Source organism: Protopterus annectens, chromosome 4.part0, assembly GCF_019279795.1.
Source record: "Protopterus annectens isolate FY-2018-M chromosome 4.part0, PAN1.0, whole genome shotgun sequence".
In the NCBI taxonomy this organism is placed as follows: Eukaryota; Metazoa; Chordata; order Ceratodontiformes; family Protopteridae; genus Protopterus; species Protopterus annectens.
In genome coordinates, this window is record NC_056733.1 from 833,993,636 (window position 1) to 834,006,119 (window position 12,484).

Sequence of the window (12,484 nt, forward strand, 5' to 3'; positions counted from 1 at the left end):
TTATGTCATAAATAATGCCCCTTAAATTCATGTACAGTGAGCTTCCAACTTTAAACAGAAAGCAAGAAAAAGAAATTTATCATGCATTCCATCTTTGCATACATCTTCATACCTTAAGATTGAAAGACCAATTTTGTCCTTTTTAGACAGTTAAATGTACTAGTACAGTCTTCATTGAATATTTATCCTGTCCTTTGACCCTTTATTAATCTTTTATCCATGTTCCACTTCTTAATAAGTTCATGTGGCTTCCTCCAGCATGTCCAACAATCTGAGCATACATACACTAACAGTAATATATTCTCAGCTGAATATGATTTTTCCTGCTATCCATCTTCGACCTATACAAGCATCTGTTAATTCCATAGTCTGTCTTTGTGCTCTGCACACACCTGGGTCAGTAATAAAAGTAATTTCTTTATTTATTGAATATACTTCTCTGGATCATCAAAACTCTTTGTTCTGCCATCATATGCACTTTCAACCACTCTAGGAAAGACCATTTAAACGTCTAATTGCATCTGTTTAGTGCATCATATGTTAGTGTCACTTTCAAATTATCTAGATCTTTACCTTATTCTATGGCCTTTTATCCTAAGAAGAGATCTTGGTGCACCCAGACCTAAAGCATATCCATTTTACAGCCTTAAAGATTGAATTTCCACTGTAGACTTGGGTTCTTTTTGCCTAGAGGTCCTTTGGATTGCATTGAAGGCCAGAAAACTTTCAACCTAGCTATGTGTATCAGATTTTCAACCTGGTGTAAATTTAAGGCACCCAGTGGGTACAGCAAGGTTGTCTCAGTTTTCTTTCTTGTTTTTGAATGGGCATTCCTGTGCATTGATTAAACTGTATTCTCTGTCATTGCAGCATCCCTACCAATGAAGCTGTCTTTGACTGCTGTAGCTTTGGTAACTATTCTTTTTTTTAAAGGTATCTTACACTTTAAACCACTAAGGAAACCAATTCTTCTGTTATCAGATCAAGATTTTATAGACTGTACACTCATGGATATTCCAAGGCCAGTGTGTTCTAATGACCATTCTCACTTTGCCAGTACTTTTCCTTAGGCTGCACCTTCTTTCTCTGGAAGAGCCATACCAGTCATTCCTGGAATAAATTTGTGGCTACCCATCCAGTCATCTAGTTTGTTTAAAGGGGGTTGGTGAGTTGCACTGCCCAACATGCAGGGGAAGTTTATCCCAGATGTTTGTGAGGCTGTGAGCTATAAACCTGTCCCTACAATGTGTTTCATTTACATTTGGTTGAAAATGTAGGTCCCTGGTTCTAGTGTTGGTGGAGATATAAAACTTGTGGAGAAACAGGAGGTCTAGAACAATCTGGTCTCTAATGCTGTGGTAAGCAAGACTAAGATATGTATTCAGTCTCTTATAGACTTTTGTGAAGGGGGATAGAGCTTCACTCTGAAACTTCAGATCTGTTATCTTTTTGATTTACGGGTCTTTTGGGACTTTCTAATAATTTGATATGTTAGTGAGATACATTCCAGAGAGCGCATTGTACTCAATAATTGGCCTGATCAATGTAGGGAATAAGGACATAATTACCTCTTTAGACCTTGATTTTGATTTGGTAATTAACAGTCTATATAAAAGTGTTGCCTGACTACCATTATTTCATGATTGTCAAAGGAGACTGAGCTATCGGTCCAAGTACCTAGCTCCGTAACTACGTAGTCTGAGAACATTTTTAGTACACTGAGTTTACTAGGGAGAGTTCTTTCTGGACGGTTTAGGAATCTTAGGGTAACTTTGCAACAATCCCACAGTTTGTAATAGAGTGCAAACTTTGTTAGCCAGAGTTCTTTGCTCTCCGATTGGAGATCTGAGTAAATACCAAAAAGGATTGGTTCCAGCATAGAGTCCTGAGGGACACCACTGATCACTTTCATACTTTCTGTTAATGCTTTTGCAACTCACACTGTGTGGGTTTTGTCTTTTCAGCTAATTTGCTGTCTGTCTTCCCACATACAAGTTAAATTTTAAAACATTTTAGCTTTTATATAATTGCCAGCATGATGTAGTGTCAAAGGCCTTAGACATGTCAAGATGCACCACATGTACTGCATAGACATCATAGCCTCCATCTACAGCCTGCACAACCCTTTCAAAGAAATTTGGCAGGTTAGATTTGATCTGCCCTTCACAAAACTAGACTGTTTAGGGTCTAGTCTACCAAGATTCTTTATCAAGTTTGAGGAGAGTTATATTCTGTGACTTTGCAGATGAGGCTTGTACAACTTTTACATATGTAATTACTCTGGTCAGTTGTAAGGCCGCCCTTATGAAGAGGCATCACTGCTCTGTGCCACTCACTGGGGCTGACCAGTAGATAAACTTAGCTTGAGGAGTGTGTCTGCAAGGGAATGTTTAACACCATTAAACAACCAGGCAAGGGAATGTTTGACACCATTAAACAACCAGGTATATTGTCATTTCCCATGGAAAAAGTATTTTTGATCTTAGTTAAAACACTGTCAGTGAAGGATAGTTATGTAGAATTAGATGTGTAAGACAGATCAGATATTCTGAAGCTTTGAATCATAATTTCAGGGGTGAGGTTGGCATAAAATTTGCTCACAAGACTATCAGTGTCATTTTGGTCATAATAGGAAACCCTATTTAGGAGTAAGTTCAGGGCAATGGAGGGTATTTTTATTTTTCGTTTAGTTTTCTAACAGCTAAAGAAGAATTAGGATTGTATCTTACAAGAAAATTGACTTTACTGCTCCCTGTGAACCAGTAGTCTCAGCACTCCAAAGTTCCTTCATTGGAAATGTGATCTTGGTTGTCATCACCTCAGCTAGGATAATCTCAGTTGCAGCTGTCTCTTAACAGAGGCATTCCTTTATCTTTGAATTTCCCAGCCATTTCCAGATGGGAAGGCTCTGCTTTCTTTTGCAGAAGCAGACAACTACATGTTTCTTTTGGTAATGTCTTAATGGCTTGATCATTGTATTACCAAATGTTAGTTTAGATGTTAACAGTTTTCCATCTCTCACACATCTCAGTTTCTGGGAGTAGAATATTTGTACTTATGTGATATAGACTTCCGCTCACACATTTTTCAGACGTTACTGTTTGCACACTTGGTCCAAGGGCAGTATTTATTTGGGATGGTAAGTTAACTTTTTACACACAAGCTGTCACCACCTACTGCTCATGTAAATAATTGGATATTTGTCTTGGAGATATTGCCCTGCTGACTGAAGCTTGAAGAGACTGTTAGTTAAGGGTGGCATTGTTCTGTCAAATGAAGTTTCATTGAAGAAAATTGTTGGAGCACATATACTGGATGCCTATTTTAGCAGCCTAAACTGTTTTTTTTTTTGTTAGAAACTGTCATTCATATTATCTATTGATCTTTTATTTAGTTTCACATTGCTTTGGGTAGTTTTGGTGGTTGGGCATGTAAAAGGTACAATGTTTTGTTACTTGCCTGAGCTGCAGTTTATTTGATCACTGTTAAGGGTAGCAATGCTGCACATTGGGAATGGCAGTACCAGTAGGCCATTAGCTTTCAGTGGCTGCTCAGGGCAATCCTTCAGAAATTTTCCTGTTTTCACTAAAGTCAAGGTGTGACGTTTGCTAACCTATAGTTTGCTTGAGACTTAAGCTCCTCTACCACTAATATGTACCTACATTAGAGGTTTTCTAGTGTCTGAAGTAACCTGTCAAACAGAAACAGTGGTCCTGCAAGTAGCCTCATTAAATTTATTCAGGACCCTCAGATGACATCTGTCAGGTGCCTTGATATAGTGTCAAACGTAGAGGTTGCTCCAGTTCTTTTACTGTATCTTCCTGTGAGAAGACTGTACTGATCCAACTCCAGTCACCTCTCAGAGGCAGGCATGACCATGGTCTCTTGTGGCAAACTGAGGCGAAGTACTTAAGCTAAGAGGAGGTAAAGTGGAGGGTGGTTGTGAATGAAGTTGTAATGGGGCCAAACCAGACTGTGCTCCTTTTCTATTGTCAGTGTGTACTTATAGAAGTTCTTGCCCACTCCCTTTTGAGCCTATCCACTGATCTCCTGTCCATTTCTGTACCTTGTTTCATTCCTAACATCTACATGCTCCAGTCTTTATCTCGTCACACCCTGCACTTTGTGTTAATTGCTGAACTTTTTCATGTTAACACTTCCATCTCCTTAATGAACTGAGGGCTTGTTTTCTTTTGACATCCTTTCTGCTTTTTTTTTGCCCTTTCCTGTTAGTGCGCCACAGATCCTCTCTGTCTCAGCCAAGTTACTGACCATTACCTTTTTTTTTTTTTTTTTAAACCTTTGCCTTAGCAGTCTGTCCATGTATTCTCCTTCCCTCCACCTTTTAGTTCTACACATCATCAGTCTATACACCCTCCCACCAGTCTGCGCTACATCTTCACTTGTTATGCACTGCCTGACCCTGACACATATTTTTCACTGTCTGGTGTGCATTTTAGTTTATTTTTTTTTTCCATCACTTTACTTTCCAGAAACAGTTGTCTCCAGTTTTGCTCATGAAGACAGCACCTCTCAGTCAATCACAGGAATGTTAGTCTGCTAAAAAATAAGACTGATCTTTCATCATACATCCCCATCACCTAAAACAAGCTGAAGGTACAGATAAGTATTACCGTGTCCATCATTTGATCCTAGTGGACCATAACTGTTTTTATTGTAGCTGTCTAATGGCATTGTAGACCTGTGTTTAAATGTCTGGACACTGGAGAAGTAAAACCTTACTTTTAGTTTATTTAACTTTCAGACAAAGAACAAGAGGTGCCGGTTGCTACCACTGGTGATGGCTGCGCCTTTGGACATTGAGAAAGGAACAGTAATCATGATGGGAATCCCCCCAAATGCTGAAAGCTCAGACAAGAAGAAGTGAGTCTGATGTTCTTTTGTATTGTTTCTAAAAATGTTCTCATGCAGTTTAGTTTCATTTTTTTAAAGGTTTATTTTGATTGAAGTTGGTCTTATCTGTGCGTGTCAGTTTTTTCTGCGTCTCCTCTCAGATTGTGCACTTTTTTAACTGATTGGACAGAAAATATTCTGTTATGTCACTCACCCGTTCATTATAGGCTGTAAGTGTCAGCAATCTGGGACTGTTTCTATCACTGGCAGTTCATTTTATGCTTATATGCTGCAGTACTAGAATAAACAAGTGTTAACTGAAAAGTGTTTGGGCTTTCTTCCCCTGGGTTTGGAGCTGTGTAGAACTCCTTACTTCACTGTAGTTTTACATTCATAGGTGTTTACTAGGCTAATGGCCCTGAAGCCTTTACAAGCCTAGCCCATAGAAGTCCCCTGGCATCGTGCTGCCCGACATTAGTTCCCAGTGCCTTTATCAAGTAGAGCCACTGGAGTAATCCCTGGGGTGAACTTTCTATTTCCCATCCACTCATCAAGATTTCTCTTGAAGACAGCCAGTGAGGTGCCCTGCTTGACATGTATGGCAAGTCTATTCCAGAGCATGGGCAGTCTCTGGGTTATGAATGTCTGTGTTTCTTTTTAGCATTTATGAGCATGTGTATTCTTTCCAGTTTTGCTTCATACTTTAGTATAGACCTTTGGAGAAATCCTTTGTGCACTTGTCTTTTGTTGTGTTTTGATCAGTTATCCCCAAGTTTGTTCCTGCTTACCAGGAAATGGGTGTCTTATTTAGTTCACTGTGGCTATAAGGAGGAAAGAACATTTTGTGGTTGGAGGACAGGGGCTTTTTAAGCAATGAGTCTAGGACTGCAACCTTTTCAGATGCCTGTAGTGGGACATTTTTTGTGAAAGCATGACATGACAAATTCTACTCGTAGCCAGTACAAAGGACTGAATATCCCTTTTTCCCCTAAATAAAAGCTTAATATTGTAGAATTGGAGTTGTTTATACTGTTCATATGATATGCACGTGTTTCAGAAACAAAATAATTGTTTTATGCAAGTATTAATGGATGCTCAGAACACTTGCCATTTTTCATTTTTTTGCCAGTCGCAACTGCCCAAATAGGGACTCTTCTGCACAAAGAGGGACAGGTGATAACCGTAGCTGAGAAAAGTCTTCCAGTGTTTACTGAGTGCTTTGAAAGAAAACTGGTAATGTTTGGAAAAATGCAAGTATAGTATAAAATGAAAAAAGCCAAGAACTCCAGGCCTTGGAACATTGGCAAAAGCAGTTACAGTTTGGCTTGGCAAGTACTGGTATGACTCCATCATAATCCATGTGGGGGTGAATGACTGAGATGTACTTCACTGGACTATATGAATAGACATGATTGAGATTTCAGACTGTGTCACAGACCGGTATAAGCCTTGCCTTTAAGCAGCATTCCACCATCTCCAAGGATGCTGCAACAGTGCAAACAAAAAAATTATTGACTTGGGTTCTGATGTCAGTCCCAGGGTATGCCAATATCTGTCAGCCTGGGAAGACATAGTCGACAGGATATGCTGCTTTGCCAGAGATGGCCTGCATCTGTCTCCTCTAGGCTTTTGGATACTGGCAAAGGCATTAGCCACTCCTGTTATGCCTCTTTTTGGCAGCGCCAAAATAACCAACCTCCTAACAAAAAAATCCTCCTTAGATAAACTCAAGGTACTGCTGCTTAATGCTAGGAGTCTAAACAACAAACTGCACTCCTTGGAAGCACTCCTCACTTTGGAAGATGCTGACTTCTGTGCAGCCACTGAGACACAGTTCAAAGGTACGGAAAGCACTTCAGCCATGCAGGGCTATAATGCCACCATACGTTCAGAACACAAACTGGGTGTGAAAGAACCAGAGCAGGAGATGTATCCATCTTTATTAAGGATAAGTACACCTTGAGACTGGTCAAACAGTATGACTCTCTTGTGCTCCATATCCAATTAACTATAGGTAAAGCTATGTACCACATTATAGCTAGCTCTAGTTCCCTCACCATGAACCGGGAAAAGCATACCACATACTTGGATTTACTGGAGTCACTTGCCATACAGCCCAGCACCTTACTCATGGATGATTGTAATTATCCTACCATTGACTGGGGAGCATACACGACCACACACATGCTGGCTCAGGCTTTTTGGACTTTGTCAGTGAAAATGCTCAGGAACAGCTAGTCAGCACACTCACAAGAGGCTCAAATTTCCTAGGCAGAGTACTCGCTAACATGAGATAGCATTGCAGTCTTCTGGACAGAATACTCTCCAACATGCCCCCCCCCCCCCCCGTATGATGCCCTTGGTAAGATTGGGACCACAAATCATTCTTGTTAGATGTAATTATAAGACCAGATACCCCTTCAAGCTCAAAAATGCTTAAGAATTGTTTACAGCAAGAGAAAGAAACTAATGTCCAAGAACAAGTCTCAGCAGAGGAAGAAATCCCTCTCTAGCTTAAACAAATTAGGGATCTTGTCAAGTCCTCCAAAACTAATTATGAAGCAAAAATAGCCGTCCTAGCTAAGGATAATCCCAAGGCATTCTTTAACTATATCCGAAATCTAAAAGAGAATAGTGCACTGAACTGGTTGTGGATAGCACTACCCATACTCCACAGGAGGTAATAGCTAACCTGCAGCTGACCATTTTTGAGCAAACGTCACCCCTTTCTTCCCTCCAGTCATCCCCCAAAGTATAACTGCCACTATTCCTCAGCCTATTATCTCGAGAGCGGGTCATCTTGACGCTTTGCAAGGCCAAAAACACAGCAGCAATGGGAGCAGACAACATCCCAGGTTGCCTGTTAAACATGACCTAGCAGACCCACTTGGATCCCTGTTTTTAATCACAGCAGGTGAACTGGCTGGAGGACCGCAACAGTAATCCCTCTGCACAAAGGAGGATCATCAACCGACCCTGGGAACTGTAGGCCCATAAGCTTAACTAGCCTCATCTGCAAGGCCATGGAAAGAATCATTATAGACTTTATTAATAAGGGCATAGGGAATCTCCAAACTCTGGACCCAACCCAGTTCAGATTCATTAAAGGTAGATCATGCCTATTAAACATGGTTGACTTCTTCGAGATAGTCACCAAGGTCCTGGACAAGGGAAAGACTGTGCATACTTCCTCTTTTGACATAGCCAAGACATTTGACACAATGCCCCACTCATGTATTGTAGAGAAACTCTACTTATTGGAATTTAACCCTCGAAGTTAACAGATAGGTAGCCAACTGGCTCATTGACATGACACATACTGTCAAAGTGGGTGACTTCACCTCTAGCAAGACCAGTCACCAGTGGCATACCACAGGGTTCTGTGCTGGGCCTCTTACTTTTCTGAATTTTTCTCAGAAGTCCAAGCAAACTTGGGCAGCCTGTGGTCGACCAAGTTCACTGACTACTGCAAATTGGGAGCAATCACTGAGTCCCTCAATGATGTTACTGTACTGCAGACAGAGTTAATGCAGAGAAATGGTTGGTGGCAAAGCTATGGATTAAAGTTAAATGCAAAAGAATGCATTATTATTCCCTTTGGAAAAGCGGACATCCTTGCTTAATTATATTATAAACAGCACCCCTCTTGAGTGTAGTCCCAGTGGTACGTGACCTGGGTCCTCTGGTTAATAGCAGCCTGAACTTTGGTTACCATGTATCCACAGTAGTAAGGAAATCCTATGTGGCACATCTTATAAGTAAAGGCATCGCATCTAGATCTAAGGATATTATTATTCCATTATACTCTGCCCTCATCAAATCAGTAATTGAGTACAATGTTCCCTTTTGTATGTACTTACTAGACACCTGCAACAACTGCAGAGACCACAGAGGTTTCCTCCCAAAGAAATTCCAGGGTACACAAGTCTTGCATGGTAAGACTGAAAGCCCCGTCACTGAATTCTGTCTCCTACAGGTTGCTAAGGGGTGACCTGTTCCTGGCTTTACAGGGCAGTCTCTGACCCTGCCCTGATGGAAATACTACATATTTGTAAATCAAACTGCACGAGGGTTGCCCACTCCAGGGATCTTAACCTAGCTTCTGACATGAACAGGTCATGGTGGAGAGATGGATACATCTCCCAGAGACTGTCACTTCTCTGTAACAAGCTTCCAGTTCATGTGAAACAGAGCACCTTCCTGACCCTCTACAAACACAACTTAGATCAGTGAATGGGTGACCACAAATTTACTCCTGGGGTGGCGCCAATGTCCCTTCTGGACAGAAGTCGCCGTTATTAACTACCGTAGACCTTTATCTCTGTGAACTTCATTCACCTAACCACTGACAATTGTGGCAACTTGGAATAAATATTGCTAGGTCATTAGCCTAGTAACTTTCTGTGAACCTGTAAACTTGAGCAGTGTGTAGAATAGGCATTTATTTTCAGTGACAAGATAAAGTAACTTGATGTTAGATTAACTTTCTGTCCTTAAACTAAAGAATGTGTTTGATATAAGCATGTCACAAAGCAAGTGATTTAAGAGAGCAAGTGTATTCGCCAGGAAAAAGCTGTTTAGTGTCTTCAGGGTTAATAAGACATGAAAAAAACATCTATTAGGTGGAAACAAAGCTGCTGTTGCTCTTGGTTCCTGCTTTGCAGTTGCATTTTTTTTTTTTTTTTTTGCTTTACCTAGAACAGATGGGAAGGCAAACATGGGCTAGGGATGAGGGGGATTTTGATGCCTGCTGGTGTTAACATTACATGTAGCTCCAGGATTGTAGCTGTCAGCAATGGGAGTTTGGAAATGAATATTTCAACAATGGAATAATACACCTTCGGTTGAGCAGTGAACATGCATGAGAATATGCCTGAATTATGCGCTTTATACTCTGTCCTTTAATATTGTACTGAAGTGTTATTGGCTTGTGAGTGTTCTTGACTCTAGGCATAAGCATTAAACAGGCATAGGCTTTCCGCTTCCATGTTTGTCTGGGCTGTACACTGTCAAGTATAATAGGATGCATGCATTTAGTTGTATGTGTTTTGTATGTTAATTCTGGTTGTGTATGACAGCGAGTTTAAGTGATGGTGTGTGTTGTCTAGTTCTGTGCATTTGGTGCTAGTATCTCAGTCCTGTTTCTCTGGTGCAGTGTATGCATGTTTAGGTGCGAACTTAGTGGAAGCTCTGTGAATTTGGAGTTCAGTTTGTCACAGGATCAAATCTTAGAGTTGCCCAGCCCTGTCTTCCATTGTAGTGGTAACCTCAGAGTTACTTTTTTATATCCTGATGTTACAAGGGTATTTGGCCACAGATCTCAAAGCTGGGGTTGTTGGCAGCTTTGTTCCAGCAGTAAATGATTTGAGTATGTGGTTGTGTGCGTGTCTTAGTGTATGGAGTGTGCATGTCTGGGGTTCACATGGAGTGTTAGAAAGTTCAGTGGTTGGAATTGTATAATGCACCATGTTCATTTTTGTGAAAACTGGTATTGAAAATTTAATTTTGGAAAGTGTGTGTTCATATAAAAAGCTGGAGTTTTCATTGCTGTTAAACTGGGATTTTTAGTTAGCCTTTGAGTCATGCTTGAGCCTCCTAACAGATGTTTTGTGTAAAATGGACAAAAATGGAAAAAAAAGCGGTAACATGATAAACATTATGTTTTATTATATTTGCAGCTTCTTTGGAAGAGCCTTTGAAAAAGCAGCAGAAAGCACTAGCTCCAGAACTTTACACGACCATTTTGACATGTCTAGTAAGTAGGTTATTGAAATGGTTTTCATACCTTGGTGAAATGTGACCTTAGACGTCTGACCCATTGTGGGGAGTTCTTTGTTTTGGAGGATGTCTGCTTGCTTTAAAAACACTGTTATTTCCTTTACAGAGATCTGATTTTTTCATAAAGTTCAGAGTTTGTAGGCTATACTAATGTATACAGTTATATTTCATTGTTTCCAGTGCATTTTAGGTTTTTACAGTAAAAGGCCTGAGATCTTGACATCAAAAACACAAACCTCTAGCAGATGTCCAGCCTTGCAGTTTCTTCAAAGAAGCTTTCTGCATTCCACTTCTGTGATTGGCTATATTATTTAGCCTTTGTTTAGATGTGTTTTGTGGAGAGTCTCCTATCCATAGTGCTTCCCACACTAGATTTTTCTGACTTCCTCATCTGTCAGCTAGTTTGCCTTTCCAGGTATCCTTCTTAGCACCTTTACCACCACCACTGCAGGTATAGTCCTGTGTATGTGAAAGCTTCATGTTGCTGTCAAACTAATGAGGAGGCCTCTGTTACTACGTAAATCCCATTGCCTCATGTCACAGAGCAAGCTCATCACCATCCCTGCTCCCATTTAAAGTACCTGCTAAGACTTGAAATTAAAGTTTTGCATTATAAAACATACCAACCTCGATGGTGTCAGCAGTGCAGTAGAGACCCATGAACACTCCTTAAGTAAAAGAAGAACAGGCCACTGAATCTTTTCTCATCTGTTCCAAGTGACTACTGATCCTCCAAGGTAATTTTTTAACCCACATCACTGGTGACATAATCTGACATCTTGACTGCATGACGCAAAGAACTATTATGGAAATGATCAGTAATGACATAGGAAACCGCCAGACACTGTACCCAACCCAACTTGGTTTCATCAAGGACAGGTCATAACTACACAGCCTGGTGAACGTCTTTGAGAAGGTCACCGAAGCAATTCATAAGGGCAGAATGGTTCGCACTGCCTACCTTGACCTGGGCAAGGCATTTGACACAATCCTCAACTTGGGCATTGTTAAACTTAAGAGGTTGGGTACAAACCTTATGTTACCCGGTGGATAGCCAGCTGGCTCACAGACAGGACCCAGGAAGTTAGGACTGGGGAGGCCACTTCTACAAAGAGGCCAGTCACAAGTGGAGTCCCTCAGGGATCAGTCCTGAGACCCGTTCCTTTTTTGGCATTTACTTCTCTGTAGTCCAACCCAATGTCAATGGTCACTGGCTGACTACATTTGCAGATGATTGCAAATTAGGAACTGTCATTGAATTGCCCACTGACACAAATGTTCTCCAGGAAGGACTTACACAGAAAAGCAACTAGTGCCAGAGCCATGGACTCAAACTAAATGCCAAGAAATGCATACAAGTATCCTTCAGGAAGACATCCACCCCTGGAAACTATCATATTGACAACACACCCCAAGTGTTGACTCAGTAGTGAGGGACTTGTGGACACAAAGTAATATAGACTTTGACCATCACATGTCTACAGTAGTGAGAAAATCATTCTATGTTGTGCAACTTATAAAGAAAGGTATGGCATCTAGGTCCAATGAAGTCATTGTTCTACTGTAGTCAACATTCATCAGACCTGTCACTGAGTACAATATCCCATTTGGTATGTACCTAGCCAGGCATATCCAACCACTCCTCACTAAAAGAATACATTGCATAAGTAACATGTCCTATGCAGACCACCTCAAGGCCCTATCCTTATATTCTGTCTCCTACAGACTGTTGAGGGGAGATCTATGCCTGGCATACAAGGCATTGTCAGACCAAACTCTGATGGACTTCCTGCATATCCGGAAAATAAACTGCACCAGAATTACCTGTTCTAAAGACGTAAAACTTGCCTGT

The 12,484-nt window shown here is 40.8% G+C and overlaps 1 protein-coding gene across 1 annotated transcript in view; it reads left to right on the top strand.

Moving 5' to 3' along the window:
* The window catches only part of CDC45 (cell division cycle 45), a gene marked incomplete in the record, with an annotated part of 734,635 nt that overhangs the window by 561,178 nt on the left and 160,973 nt on the right, over positions 1–12,484 (top strand). The window contains 2 exon segments of the mRNA XM_044068778.1: positions 4,766–4,884; positions 10,533–10,609. Of these exon segments, the coding sequence (XP_043924713.1) occupies positions 4,766–4,884; positions 10,533–10,609 (196 nt within the window).